Source organism: Sardina pilchardus, chromosome 5 (assembly GCF_963854185.1).
Source record: "Sardina pilchardus chromosome 5, fSarPil1.1, whole genome shotgun sequence".
NCBI lineage: Eukaryota > Metazoa > Chordata > Actinopteri > Clupeiformes > Clupeidae > Sardina > Sardina pilchardus.
This window is the reverse complement of record NC_084998.1, coordinates 26,521,122-26,536,771: the sequence shown is the minus strand read 5'-3', so window position 1 is coordinate 26,536,771 and position 15,650 is coordinate 26,521,122. Positions and strand designations below refer to the sequence as shown.

Below are 15,650 nucleotides of genomic sequence, written 5' to 3'. Positions count from 1 at the left end.
CCGCGTGACAGGGTGAGTGAGATTATTACCAACAGGCAAACACAGTTAAGAAAACCCTCATAAGACTGTCAAGTAATCCGATGTCCCTGTCTCTTGAAAAACAGCAGAATATCTCCCGTGTGATGGACATTTATGAGCTGATCTCTCATGCTGATAATCTATGTCAGTTATCAGCCCTCATCTGTCTTGTCCTCTCAACCCCTCCACAAGTCTTACCACCCAAAACACGCAAGGCCGTCATGACATGGGCCAACATGTAATCCTGCAGATGAAATATTTGGCTAGCTCCTCCTGAGTGAACTTAGACACCAACATGCACTCTGCTCAGGTTTGTCTGTCTGGCTTGTCATGACGTTTTTCCGAAGACATTATTGCTGCAATGACCAATTTGAAACAACCTACTCGACCCGGTGATTATTTCACTGGCGTGAGTTGATGAGCCTACAGCGTCTAGTCAGACTTCAGAATGCACTCGTGCGGTCTCTGCCCTCCTGCCGTTCTGCGTTGGAACCCTCACAGAAGAACAGACACGCAGAACAGAGCTGCCATTTGGTGTTTCATCGCGTCTGACCTTTAGACGCATTACGCTGCGGCGAAGCGGCCGGGGCCCGTAAATCACCGGCACATTCCGTGAGTAATCACCGGAGGTTCGGGGGGGGGGGGGCTTCCTATCTGATTCAGTCCTGACGCAGTGGCACCACCCGGGCCTCGCCCGCGGAAGAACGGGAATGCCGCGCCGGGACACGGTGACTTTCACACGAATCCGCCGCCCCGTAACACGGATAAGAAGCCTCTGTTCTGTTCCCCCCATCAGGGCAGCCCGGCGCACACACAAGGGGGCTTCTGTTCTCCTGCCTGCTTCCTCGTAGCCGCTATGGCGCTGGGGTGTGGGGGGGGGTGTGGGGTGTGGGGGGTGTGTAAGTGGGTTGGCATGGGGTGGTGTTGGAGGTGGGGGTAGGGGTTAGGGGTGGGTGTGGGTGGAGGTGGTGGTGGTGAGAGAGGGTCCCCCTGACCCCTCGGCCCTCATTATCCAACCTCGTCATTCCTCTGCCGCTCCACTGGAGCTGACAGTGGATCCCGGTGTGAGCCCAGAACCGCCATGGACCTAATGAGCGGGAGTGGGGGGCCGCGCTGATGCAATGTCTCCAGACCGGCCGGGGCAGAGCCGCCGAGCGCCGCCAGGCTCAACTGACCACTCTGTGTGTTTGGCGTGGGGTGTAGCTCCCGCTAACGGGCTGCGCTAAAACAGCTCTCACATTCATGACAAAGACTGCGTCCCTCCGTGTCAGAGGGGCCCGCGAGTCCGTATGGCAGCTTGACCACTGCTCACTCACGTTGCGCTCCTTCCACATAGCTCGTTCATGTGACCGTGGGGGCCACCGCTAAGGACATGTGCGTTTAGAGACGCGGCTATAGCTTTCATGTCGCTGTAGCGTCCATGTCCGTCCACGTAGCTCTTTTCAACAAGTCCCACAGAGCTGCTCCCAGAGCAGTAGTAGTAGCAGTGGGACTCGGCTCTGCCACAGCGGATCCACATGGAGAAAAGATTTCCCCTGTCACGCAACCATCAGCAAGGTTCACTGCCTGGGTATTGTGAGTCAGGTTTATTTTATGTGGAACACATGTCCATTAATGACAGACACAGAGCATGCGTGGTTTCGCGGTCCGTGACATTGTGGGAATGATTATAGAGGAGCGGTGAGTGTGTGTGTGTGTATGTGTATGTGGAGGGGGGGGGGGGGGCAGGCAGGGGGCTGGTAGTATGCTTTGACATTAGTGTTGCTTTTGATCATGCCGCTTGCTAAGGTGGCGCTGAGGAAACTCAGACCGGGCGCTGGCATACGCGTAGTAGGCACCGAGACTCTTTTCCCACAGATTGCGAACGAGACAGGCACACTTTTGCAAGGGCCCCGACGAGCCAATAACTTGGGATATCTGGGCACAACATGAGTTTTGTCAGCATAACGCAAACCTACAATACCACATTATGGTGAACTTGGTATAGAAGGTCTCTGCATGAAGTCTAGGGAGTGGGATAAAAAAGCCTCAACCTCATACCCTGCTTAACCTTTGGACACAAAATCACAGCTGCAGGTGTTTTCCAAAGGTGAGAATAAGGCTGCAGCTCAGGCCACTGTTTCAGAATTAGACTTTTGTGACATTGGCATGAAACATGATCGGCTCACCACTGACAAAGAAACATTTGGATTAGACATGAAATAGAGGAATGAAAGGGAATTCAAGTTTAATTTCCTTTTGCAGTTAAACAGTGTTTATCGTTGTCACTTGGGTCATAAAACCATTCTTTCACATCGTACACATGTGGACAAATAAATCCCCAGTTAACGTTACGTGACAAATGCCAGAGAGGCATGATATACAAGTGAGGACATCCAGTCCTCCTTTCTCTGCAGTCATGTTTTCTGTGTGGTGTTTGGGAGTAACTTTTCATTGATATGTATCCTCAGAGAGACTGGAGGCCTCCTCAGGTTTCACGAGAACAACTATTTCACAGCACCAAGTCATGTCAGAAAAAATGTTTAAGAAAAAATCTGGTATGAATTTGTTTTTTCAACGACTTGTTTTAAAGTTTTTATGGCATACAAGAAACTATACGTTTCGAGAGATATGGCTTCACCACTTGGAATCCAATCTGGATAGCTTATTATTGAACACCCGCCTCATAAGAATGTGAGACCATGGCAAACTCTGCAGGAGATGAACTACAATTTACTGTTGTCTGTTTTTTAACACAAACAAACAACTTTACTCGTTGTTATCTTCCTGGCATTTATAACTTCAATAGCGCAATCTAACTCATTTAACCCAGTTGTTGTCATCCTCATACTCTCAGGAAACTGACAAACATACGTAAACAGGCATTGCATTTGATAAACGATTTAGCACAATAATGGGAAAACAAGTAAACAGACATGAGGGTGGTCTGTGTGTACATAGCAACGACTTCCCTGCACATACTCTTCACTGTCCTTCAGGATCACAGACACAGGGATCGTCTGGGTTATCTGTTATCTTAAAAGCTCATGCAGGGACATGAAACTGTCTCAGGCCTTTCACTGCCTAGGGCAGATGCAACAGGATCTTGCCTGACATATGTTTATTGGTTAGACATCATTTATGCCAGCGACACCCAGTATTTCTGGCTATGATGGACGGCAGCAATGAAGCTAAAATCAAAACCAGGGGGCTACTTGATAGAAATACAAACAAGCTGAAATATATTAGTCTATTTCTGAGATTGTTTGTTTTATTCCCAGAAGAGGGCGACATCTGACTGAGCTGCTAGTAACCACAATAACCACTACACCAACCACAGGAACTTGATGAAAAACGGCACTGTGATTTTGTGTGGGTCTGTGGTGCAGAATGAGAATACCATCATATCTGCATCTACTTGACACAGCTTGTGTTACAGGCAGCACTGTGTGGTCTGCATCAAATGAAGCCCAACAGCAACAGTACTGCACAAGCCAATAAATTATGGACGTAGTCTTTCATAGAACGATGTGTTTCACCTCCGACAGAGTTCTTTGTTCAGTTCCGTTTACACATCTTGGTTGCAGGACGGGCCCCCCCTGTTCTATTTTCGGGGCCTGTTTGGCTTCCTGGCGGGGTTTATCTCCGTGAGGAGATCTGTCTCCACTCGAGTGCTCAATGGTTTCTCACCCTAGTCTCTGTTGTCTCCGGGCTGTAGGTGGGGCTGGAGCCTGCGCCTCGGCCAACAGCACGCAAGGAGCACGAAGCACAACAGACTCTTATCTCCAGTCTGAAATGTCGGTCGAGTCACAATCGGAGTGCTACATGTACCCTTGGTGTAACTGACTCATATTTTGACAGTTGTGGAGGCTAATCCTTGAAGTTATATGAGGCGTGGTCAAGACACAGCACTAGAAATAATAGCATTGGTTTAAACAAACCAGGATTCCATTAAATGTGGAAAACTTTTTGCTATAGGACATGAACTACTGTGAAATCCATGACATTATAAAATATCTAATATGCAAGCAATCCAGTAAGACAATGGATACAAAAAATACCTGAATCTCTGTGAAAAACTCAGCAAAAAAAATCCTTGTTCCTAGTCGTATGATGTAACTATAATCCTCATAATAATTTATAATTTAAGAATTACCACCATGAAATCTTAAATCATCCAGTGAGTTTTTTTCTTTCTATTTTTGGAGGGAGAGTAAGGGTTACCACAGGAGCCGATTGATCAGTCATTGACTAATTGTTTTGGACAAAGATTTTTTTTTTCTCCCCCTCTCTCGTCAAGAGTACAAGGTCGGGAATTTCGCTCTGTTAATTGGACATAACAGAATGCAACAATGGCCTCTTAATAAAATGAGTTTTGTGATTATCAGTGGAGAGGGCCCAGAAGAATAGGGGAGAGGGGGACTCTCTAATTGGGAGCTGTGGCCCTCCTGATCGTGGCCAGCCTTTGTGCACGGGTGTGTGGAGGCCGAGTGGCCGGCAGGCAGGCGACAGGCGCCGGTTCCTGGACAAAGGACTGTCTGGTGCTCAAGTTATGAGGCGTCCCCTACTTTGGTCCCTGCGAAATTCCCTGCCGTGGTGCTTAACCCCTTCACTGTGACAGTGACATTTTTCTCAACTCTCTCTCTCTCTCCTTCTTTCTCTCCCTCCCTCTCTCTCTCTGTCTTTCATTGTCTCTCACTCGCTCTCCCTCTCCTCCCACCTCCCTACTTTCCTCTCATCACACATGCACACACAAACACACCCTCACACTCACACACACAAACAAAAAAAAAGGGAGAGAGAGAGAGAGAATAAATAAATCCATATACCAATATAGACCAGGCTAGCTATGAAAAACCTGCAGAAATATAGGCTATGTTGTCTGTCTGACAACAATGACCGATATAAGTGTTTGATATTCTGTAACCTGGTCTATTTTTGTCCTCTACGACCGAAGTCAAGGAGTTTAAGGCCATAGAAAGTACAAAGGAAATAGGTTATTGTAATGCGGTGACAAGCAGGGCGATAAAAGTTCCTAGCTGAACACAATCATGTCTATAAATACCATAGATTGCCATTCTCCCTCTAAATATAAGCAAACAGATCCATCCGGTCCAAAGTGAAAAGGAAACTGAATCTAAAACATTTATCACTAAACATTTCCAAAATAAAATGCAGGATTTGCTACTGTCGCACAGTGCCCATAATTCCCACAATTAACATAACAAAAACAATGCGTTTTAAATAATATATAACATAGCCTAAATACATATATTCCGATAGTTTGTCAGCAAACACTATTGCCGTTTTCGGTTTGAAGCCTATTTGAAAGCCAAAACAGACAAAATAATCCGTTTATAGCCTAATAGCCCACTGAAACGAAACAGATAGCCAATTGGAACGCTATTCTCATTCTCTGGACATAGCATGTTTTTGTAAGTTAGCCTACACCAGACATTTTCAACCAGTGAATTTCATCTCAAAAGTAGACATGCAAACATGCTTTTAAAAACTCTAAACAAGGTTTCGACTTAGACTTGTGTTATAGCTGTTCCAGCTTGGTTGTTTTTCTTACCAAATCGAATACTATCGACCGGGTCACAAAATGCAGATTTGGGAAACTGTCAGTAACTTTTATTTCTTAAACGTCTGTTTCGATATAAAAGCTGTTGCTAAATAAAGTTACAACGGTGGAGGGCGCAACAGTCTATGGTTCTATCCGAATACATTGGCCTTCCCAACCGACGAACGTCTCTACAATAGGCCTAGGCCTACTAGGCTACATGCCTTAGGCTATGTAAAATAAAGTCAGTGAAGCGACGGTATTTCCTTGCGCGCATTTAGGATAGGTCTCTTGGTGTGAGTTAATAGATATAAAATGGCGAAGGAACAACACTAGCCTATCTCATTTGCCAGGCAAATGCCCAAAATTTGCCCCGACATCACACGCTCTAAAGAAGCTGCGAGAGAGCTACACATATGCCCGGGTAATCATTCCTGTTTCTATCACTTCAAAATGTCAAATGTTAAAATATAAAAAATGTGTACCTTTATAAATGTTAGAATAAACACATATATATTGTTGCCATTCTCTTTGTTAAATAATACATATAGGAAAAAATGGGCTATTTTGTCTTCATATAGTGGTTTTCAATGTTTTACTTTAAATCAGCTGATGCAAGCTATTTTCATAGACGAATGCTTGCTCCATTTTCAAAAGACTACTTTCATAATTCACTAGATATGAAATTTCAGTAAATGGCTGATTATAGCTGGGAGGGCCGTGTCATAAAGAAAATGGGAACAACAGAAAAGCAATTAACAACACATTCTTTTTATTGAAATAGAGAGAATTCAAGAAAATAAAATCCATTTACCCGAACATCCAGCACAAGAGGCAAATTTGAGTTCTTCTGAAAATTGTAAATGTCACACGTGCCAGATTAAAAAGAAACCTGAGTTTTCCCTGCCTATATTGCATCACTGTCTCAAAAATGGTCTATATAGCAACGCAATGTTTTATTATGTAAAAAAAAAGAAACATAATGAAAGCTGGACAAAGTTGTGATGGCGATCCTTTCCTTCACAGGTCTGGCAAACGTAACAGCAATGCATCACAAATACCCAAACACATTCATTTCAAACCACCAAGCACTAATTAGTATTCATTTACAGTATATTGTCATGTAAAAGGTAATATATTTATATAAATGTAACAAATTAAAACCTAACAATATTTACACATCCATGTACAACTTTAAATAAATTAAGACTATGTCCTTCAATGCATTGAACATATTTACAACAATATTTTACTTTCATTAACATAAATAATAATTAAAAAAATGTCACACAGACACACTCTCTCTCTCTCTCTCTCTCTCTCTCTCTCTCTCGCACACACACACACTGACACACACACTGACACACACAAACACACACACTGACACACACACACACACACACACACACACACACACACACACACACACACACACACACACACACACACCAGCTCACCAGCAAAATATCCAGAATCTATCATGCTGATCTCAGCTTCTCCCATCCCTTTTACAATGCATATTTGGATGTAGCTACTGTATGTTGGGATACAACACATAGTCATGGTCCTTCCTCTACACGCCCGTCTTCATCAGGTGACTTGTCTTAGTCAGTGGACGCCTGCCACGGGCTCCCTTCACCACACAGGCTCACAGGAATGACACCAGAACCTGCCGTCACTTGACAGACAAAGGGCATGACGGGACCATCCGCTTTCTTTCTACCAACTATGAAGGGAAGTGTGACCTCCTTGCATACATCATCTGGATATACGTCCAACATCTGACAAGAGAGCTCTCTGCTCTCTGTCGACGGTTCTTGCTTGACTGCTGCACACGAGTACAAAAAACAAAAACAAACCAAACGTGGGTGTTCATGAGAGTGGAGCTCACGATGAAGTGTCTGAGGATGACGCGCGCTATCATTTCGGAGACTCTCTGCCCGACGACGACGACGCCACAGCCTCCTTCTTCTTCTCCAGCCCGCTCACCAGCCTCTGTATGTTCTGCAACTCGTTCATAGAATCCTTGGCGGTGGCTTTGGGAGAGCCAGTCCTCTGAGCGCCGGCGCCGGACTTGGAGCCGTGGTGGTGCTGCTCCGACACCGGGCTCGCCTCCCGGCTGGCCGACACCGACGACTCGGACTCGGTGTTCAGGCCGCTCGGGTAGCCGCCGGCGGCCGAGAGCAGGCCGCTCTGCGGGATGGACATGGGGATCTGGTAGGGGTTGAAGCGCAGGCGCGGCCGCGAGCTGGCCAGGAAAGCGCTCCGGCCGAGCGACGAGGCGCCGCCGCCACCAGAGGGCAGTGCTGAGGCGGCAGCGGCGGCCGCCGCCATGTAGGTGTAGGGGTACGGCAGCAGACCCCCGAAAGGAGGCATCGAAATACCCTGCACACAAAAACACACACCCCCTTTCAGTTAGTCGCACACACACACCACTACAGCAATCACCCAGCAGCAGGTTAACAAGAACAGAAGGTTAAACATAATAGGAGAACAAGTCTGTGCTCCACTTCAAGTGCCATGCCATTAATGATACTTCTGGTGCTGCTTTACGTTCTAGGTCAAAGGCATTTCTACATAAAACATTTAGAGCAATAGGGCCAATATTAATGGATTAATATGTTAGACTATGTAAGACTATATTAGGCTAACACTAATATCTTCCACTGTGTATAATATCTTAGACTAACTAACTATTGCTTCAAGTGGGCTATCTGTTCTCTATCAAACACTATGATACAACATTGCCCCTGGCAAACTGAGCTCTACGCATATTGCAGCACTATCACAGCACACAAGGTAGCAGCCATCAAAGGGAAGAAGTGCGTGTGCTTACCTGAGACGTCAGCATGTGCTGGGTTAAGTGGTAAGGGAAAGCGCTGGCACTCTGAGAGGACAGGCCTCCGTTCTCCAGGCCTGCGGATCCAGACATGGAGGCCAGCAGGTGTCCCATGCCCATGGTGGAGAAGGCCCCGGGGGCCATGGCGAACTGCCCCGGGTGGAAGAGCAGCGGCTGCCCGGCGCCGCCCAGCGGGTTGAAGAACGGCTGGCCGTGCAGGCCGGACAGGGCCAGGCTCTGCAGGTGGCTGGCGCTGAAGTGCGACGGACTCTCCGTCTGCACCATGAGCGGAGAGTAGCTGTCCTTGACCGCGCCCAGGCCCCCCGAGCACTCCGCGTCCTTCTTGGAGGGCTCCGAGTCTTTCCGACTCGCCGAGTCTCCCTTGCCCTTCTCCAGATTCCGGACGCTGAAAACGGAGTCCGACGAGTCTTTCCTGGACGAGTCCAGGCTGTCCCCTCTCTTGTCCACGCCGGTGCGGTCTTTGGCCCTGTCCTCGCAGTGCAGGCTGAAGGATGACGGGGAGGCAGGGCCAGGGCTGGACCTGTCATCCTGGTGGTCAAGTTCTTGGTCACTCTCAGTGCAGGTTTTGTCATCTGTAAAAAATAAATAAATAAATACCACCACAGAAAACTTCAGGTTAGCTAACAATCGCAATACATAGTATATCTTTTAGTCAACAGGCAGATCATTATTGCTTTGGTGAACAGTATATTTTGGGGAAAATGATTCTCTGAATGAGTAATGAACCAAATGTTCATTTACGTCATATATTTACAATGGTGGATTTTCAAAACTTACATTGCAATAATATATATTTTCCCCCAAATAGCCTTAGTCTATAGATCAGCATTACAAGTGCATGCACAATGTAACTAATGTATTCACATCAAGCGAACATTGCACATGGAATACATTCTCAGTGTGGCCATTTCTATCTGTTCAAAACTAAAGGTCATAACTGCTGTAAATTGTTTTTTTTTAGATTAGCTCTGGTCTGCTATCTTGCCCCAAGGTCAGGCCTTCCCAAGCTCACGCAGGTGCTTTATGCCCTGATAGCTGAAATAGCTATCATTTTTGCTTGATGAGATACTCAGTCCGTGACCAGAGAAGGATGTACATCTACTCTTCCCCAATGAAAAGTTAATTGATGTTTTTAATGTTTTATCTCCTGCCCAAAAGGTTGTTTCATAAAATTTCTGAATAAACACACACACACACACACAAGCGCGCTCACGCATGCAGACGCGCCCACACACACACACGCACACACGCACACACACACACACACACACACACACACACACACACACACACACACACACACACACACACAGATCCCAATCCTGCACTATGCGACTTAATTTCTATTTCCCCCAAGTACACCACCAACAACAAATATACTATTTTTTTTAAACAATTTTGCACAAACAAACTGCCTCCATTCTCCAGTAATTCAAGAACAATTGTCACTTTCTCTTTTTATTGTTATGGCAAACACACTAAGCTATTCTAAATGTAAATGAAAACCAACCAGAAAGATGCTCTAACTGAGATAGGCATTGGCTACTGTACGTCCAAGCCATTCGAGAGGTTTAGCTTCAGTTTTCATGTTGCGGATTCTAAACCCGGCAAATGAGCGCCTGCATGCTTCTTGAGTAATTCCCTCCATCATATCGACAACGGATTATGCATTATGCATGTTCAGACCTGTTAATATTACAAGCGAGATGGCGAGCTGAGGATAAACCTTCGCTCATGGATTCCAGTGACATTCTACTCTCGCTTTTGTTCTGAGTGAAGGGATTATAGCCTACTCTTCAGCGAACATGCCAACTAGCACTCGGCGCAAACTGTCCCTGCTTGGTGCTTTTTTGGACTGACAATAATGTACTGACACTGACAAGACCATTCTCTGTACAGCAACACAGCCTTCTCTCCTTTAGTATTTTGTGACAAAATAATGGGCCTACCTCGACTGTTCCTGGTCAATTTAAGTGGACTGGTAACGTTCCCAAGCGGAGAGTGGACGGAGTCTCTCCCAGTCGATGGTTCGCAAGAGGACGCATCGGAGTCTCCACCGTCTCGGTCCACCTTGCACTGGTCCTCATACATGCGTAGCGAAGGAAGGCTTAATTGTTTCCTGCAAAATAAGCAGGAATATTCAAGACAGCAGCTCAACAATGTAACAACTAGCCACACTGCACAAACTGTAGTTTTCCAAACGCATCGAAAAACATAGGCCTATACCATCACGAGAAATTAACATGCTTCAAAATACAGCATTTAGCCAGTATTGAAATGAATAAATAATCACGGAAATCAGATTAAAAAGGCAGTACCTTTTTTCTCTCCGCCCATTTCCTGTGTCCCTGAATCCTTTCGCGAACGGGTTGTGATCAATTTTTAACTGAGTGATCTGGAGGGATGAGACACATGCGAACTCTCTCAGTACATTCCAGCAGACTGTGAACATATTTCCCTGTATCATTCAGTTACAGGAAACTAAATAGTCCAGAAACAGCCTTTAAGTAGCTGCCACTGTTAACATAAACTAAGGGAATATTTTTTTTTCAGCGTGTTGACATTTACACAGATTCTCGTATTCTTATCAAACGCAAATAAGCATATGTGTCGCCATTTTAAACTGAATTAATGATGAGCGATTGCATCATAAAAATACATAAAGTCAGTCTATGTGGATTGCACCATTTTGCACAGCCGTGGTGATAGGCTAGGCCTACTGCTAGACTGGGAAGAAGCATTCTAATCAATTGTGACTTTTGACCGTAAACTTTGAAAACACTTTCGTCGACATTTCTTCAGTGTCAACAAATGTAGAAAAGCTTTTTCAAATCAGAATTATCTTAAAACATACAGATATAGAAGACTGTTTCTACAATATTTTTTCAGATATCATTTGCACATTTAGTATGTCATTGGTAGAGAAAAGGGGGGGAAAGCCACAACAACACATACAAGTCATAACCTTTACAGGCCTACACCAACAGTCTGATGAATGTGCACAGTCAAGCAAAAATATCTTCGAAATGTACCCATTAATACTGGCCAATAATTGCGAGCCTTACCTTGTCATTTTGATATGCAGTGACGCCAATGAAATCCGTCTCTGGGAAAAGATAAGTCCTAAAAGTGCTGTATGGAAGCTTCAAAATATCATTGGCTCTGACGATGTGAAACCGCGGTTGGTATTTGTGCATGGAATTCAGTATAGTCTGTGAAAAGACACGTTTATAATTATTAGTATAATTGTTATTGTTGTTATTATTATCACTATTATTGTTGCCACAAGGTGTATGTAGGAGTTAGCATAAACTTTATATTATTATTACACACACACACACACACACACACACACACACACACACGTTCTCTCACATAGGCCTAGCAGTAAAGCCAAACATCTTATAAGTTGTTTCCATGTACTTCTACAAAAATATGTTGATGATAATGATTTTCTTTCATACATGCAAGTGTATTGAAGGGTATTGGAGACAGCAACATAAATGAGTAATATACAATTCTAATTTACACAAAATATCCTAATGAGCTGGGTAGGCCTATCACCACTTTTGCCAATCAATTATTATATTTCACTATTAATGAAGTATCCAATGGAACTCAAATAGTCTATAGCTTGATCATCTGGCAGAATGAGCTTTCCTCCTTCCAACATACATTTATTTTTAAAACTGATTTCCTTCTAAGCTCCTAAACTCCTTGAGGGAGAGACAGCAAAAAAACACTTTAGGCATCCACGCATATCCCTCTTGTGTTTTCGACATTTCGACGCCCACTCTGAGGAGATCCAACAGCAAGACGTCAAAGGTCGACTTAAGAGGCCTACAAATTCAATACAAGCCAGACTGCGAGTCTGCCCCTCTCCTTGACCCTGTCTCCCTCTCTGCCCCGAATCTATTAAATGTCGCTGTTTCTTTTTGTCCTTAACCAAACACTCAAGGAAACAGCCAAGCAGTAAAATAAATGCCCATTACCATTAGTCAGTACAAATGGGCCTAGCAGGGTTCTGACTCTCAATCAAACCTAAAAATGGAGATACAAAACGCAATCCAACAAGCATTTTTAAAGAAAGTGCGTCTCTGACCTATTCTGCAACGGGTTTTTCTCTGGTGACAAAACCTTTCTTCTCGTTTGCCATTATTGCATTAAAGTACAAGGTAATTGGTTTTATTCAACCCAATCCCTCGTAGAGTCAAAATAAATTAGGCCTATAGATACAGGTCTCGGATCTCTCAAAAACGACGCTGGGTGTTGCATCTAGAACGATAGACAACACAAATGGAATTGAAAGTGAGAATAACTTACGAATCCATGTTTATCCGATATATTGTTCGTCAGCTTGAGTTTATGGAAAGTAACAGGCTTAGCCATCCATTGCTCGCCCGTAGCAGGACTGTCTGGGTGGATGTACATTCGCTTGGGCATCTCCGGATCGGCTTTTCCAGCAACCATCCAGCGGGAATTGTGAAATTTGTATCGACAGTCATCGGCGGCAACTATATCCATCAAGAGGATATACTTTGCTTTTTTATCCAGGCCATTTATCCGAACTTTGAAGGCCGGAAACATTCTCCTGTAACAGACATAGGACAAGGGTATCGTATCCTCCATTTTAAACATAGACTGATAAACAATCATGGTCACTAATTTAATTGGAATTTAAATTTCAGTTTAAATTGAAGTTTAAATCTCACAGCATTTGACATGATTCGCCATATGACTAAAAAACAGACCTAAACTCAGGTAAACCCAGGTTAAAATAGTAGCCTATAACCCGATGTGTGAACAAGGGTAAATCCGTTGGAGCACATTCATTATGACATTGTGTTAGGCGATATAACAAAACGGCGTAACCTATAGCTCATGATCCCTTTTAAATTTTCAAAAACAGTTTACAGCGATTCTGGATATTTTGCAATATTTGACACGTGTAAAAGCAGACTATAACCTTTCGTAAAAGCCAAATAGCCTATTGAAGGCTGAAAAACAATAGGCCTCCAATTCTTTAACACAAATCAAGCAATTCAACACAAGCATCGACTAAGTTCAATAAATATGATTATAGAAAAAGTAGTCTTAATGCTCCGTTTGATTTCTAGTTTTGTTTTCGGGGATTCCTTAGACCACAAAGCCCATTTGGAGGTAAACACAGCAAAATACATAAAACGTAACATTTACCTTCCTGACTTTGTTATGACCATTTCGGTGCCAATTTTGTGAAACTGATCCCACAGATCTTTCGACTCTAAAATAACTTTGGGATCATCCTCTACGTCTTCCTCCGGTTCCAAGCTCTTTAGAGACCGAAGATGGGCCGCCTGGTGGTGATGCCCCAGCGCAGCGTGCAATCCAGCCTCCGCCGCCCCAGAGAGAGCATGGTCCGATAGTGGCTTCGTCAGGGCACCGTGAGGCAGTGCCAGTGTCGGGAAAAAAGACGGCTGAGCAGCGGCAAGAAAGGCTGACATGGGGAAGTCAGCCGCCCGGTGAGCGTGGAAAGGGTGATAAGCCATGGTAGTCCCCGTGTAAACTGGATCTCTCATCGGTGCATCCAAAAATATCGATATGAAATATTATATTCTTAGGCTATACGTTGACCCACAGAGCCTTCAGCCTTCAAATGTTCAGTTGTCGCTATTGGCAGAAAGTGTGAGAGCCCGAAGTCGACAGCGAAAGCCACACACTGCCCCGTGACTGCGGAGGGAAATATCTGGTAGGCTATTCCCAGTGCCGATGCTCCGACGAAGTAAAGATAATATCCTCCAAAATACAGTGTTCGCGCTTTCAAAGTATAACCAAGGATCCTCTTCTTCTCAGGTTCCGTCAAACCAAAAAATAAAAAACTCTGGAAGAAAGAGGCATACAAATTGAGCACAGTTTATAAGCTCTAGGTCCTGTTGCCTCGCCACAGTGAGTGTCTCGCATATTCCTCCCCCTCTGTTTCCACACACTAATGAAGCATCCCTCCTTGATTGCCGATTTTACGCTTTCTGGACCAATTGTAGAGTTCCATAGGCGTGGTTTTGACAGATCCAGCCAAGATGGGGAAGGGGGGCTAGAAGGTGTCGGAAGCATTAGCAGTAAGAAAACATGTCAACAGAATAAAATATTAACCAATGACAAACTAAAGATCGAGAAACCCCACCCCCGAACTCGAGGCAGACAACTAACAGTTTTCAGTGCAAGGCCGGGGAGGCGAGCGCTTCGTCTGGCTGAGCTACCCGGGGTACCAAGCTCTGTAGTGGATCAGCGTCCCGAATCTTTCCCGGTCATTAAGTATGATATGCTACATCTTTTACATGCTCACACAAATTTGACGTGCACTTATATTTAGTAGTGAGGCTTTAAGAGCAATAATATTTCGTAGAGGCGATGTGTTTCGTCTGTTTTATGTTAAACCACGAGTTCCAGTAAACCGGATCAGGCGAAAGCGGTGGGAATAAAGTGAAATGCAAAGTTTACAAATACATACTAATAATTCAATGAAAATGACAGATGCATCCATGCCAAATTTCGTTTGGATTCATCTTTTTTATGAATAATATTACATGTAGGCGATGTGAAAAGCTTGTGTTTTGGGGGGAGATAAAGTGTACAAGCACGGAGTATAAATTGATCTATTAACACGCCGTTGAAAATGCCGTGGCGTAAATTGTCAAAAGTTCTGAGATTAAGAATTTTGCGCGAAAAAAAAAAACCCATTGGTAAAACCTGTGAATGTACACAGTCTATAGGCTACGCAAGGTCAGATGAGCGCCGTATGCGGAGCAGGAGTAAAACATCTAAAAAAAGTTCAATGCATTACAAATACAGTCGGAATCTTTACGAAGAGATGTCTTACCTCTTTGTGATGTTGTTTCACTTTGCCTCATAACGTCATCACCTCAACCATAGCCTTAGGTTGTTGTTTGTTTTCCGCATTTCATTGCTTGAATTGAACCTTCCGATATGTTAGACACAACCAAAGAAATTATGCTTGACTGCTAGTTTGTTGCCAGACATGCCTTCATGTAGCCCAAAGTTAATCTTACTCCGATGACTCAGAATGTTACGGACAGAGTAAATTGAGCCAAATTTACATGTACAGCCCCTGCAACAGTCTAATCTGGCGACTGGTGGTGGCATTGTGCAACCAGCTTGGAGCATTGTTGCGTGTACCTTTAAGGGGGTCCGCAGATCCTTGATTAAGTGGGACTGCGTTTGTGAAAGAACGCT

At 44.4% G+C, this 15,650-nt stretch overlaps 1 protein-coding gene across 3 annotated transcripts; it reads right to left on the bottom strand.

Annotated features, from left to right (window-relative positions):
* Positions 1 to 6,310: 6,310 nt before the first annotated feature.
* Positions 6,311 to 15,425, bottom strand: tbx2a (T-box transcription factor 2a). Of its 3 annotated transcripts, none has more exons than XM_062537113.1 (8): positions 15,277 to 15,425; positions 13,617 to 14,280; positions 12,744 to 13,011; positions 11,486 to 11,632; positions 10,739 to 10,815; positions 10,370 to 10,539; positions 8,397 to 8,992; positions 6,311 to 7,945 (listed from the first exon to the last, which is right to left on the bottom strand). In XM_062537113.1, exons 2-8 carry the CDS (start codon positions 13,976 to 13,978, stop codon positions 7,481 to 7,483), a joined length of 2,085 nt encoding a protein of 694 aa, XP_062393097.1. In that variant the 5' UTR covers positions 13,979 to 14,280; positions 15,277 to 15,425; the 3' UTR covers positions 6,311 to 7,480. The 3 variants fall into 3 exon arrangements, with proteins under 3 accessions (XP_062393097.1, XP_062393098.1, XP_062393096.1); XM_062537114.1 differs by having other exon boundaries at positions 10,370 to 10,527; positions 13,617 to 14,490; positions 15,277 to 15,417; XM_062537112.1 differs by having other exon boundaries at positions 13,617 to 14,490; positions 15,277 to 15,416.
* Positions 15,426 to 15,650: the final 225 nt, after the last annotated feature.

What these genes read in the sequence shown, in the direction of transcription:
- tbx2a (XM_062537113.1), bottom strand. Translation starts at nt 13,978, where the DNA reads ATGAGAGATCCAGTTTACACGGGGACTACCATGGCTTATCACCCTTTC. An exon ending in CTGCATATCAAAATGACAAG is followed by an intron (nt 10,816 to 11,485) that starts GTAAGGCTCGCA and finishes TCATCCCTCCAG; the next exon opens with ATCACTCAGTTAAAAATTGA. An exon ending in ATTGACCAGGAACAGTCGAG is followed by an intron (nt 8,993 to 10,369) that starts GTAGGCCCATTA and finishes TATTTTTTACAG; the next exon opens with ATGACAAAACCTGCACTGAG.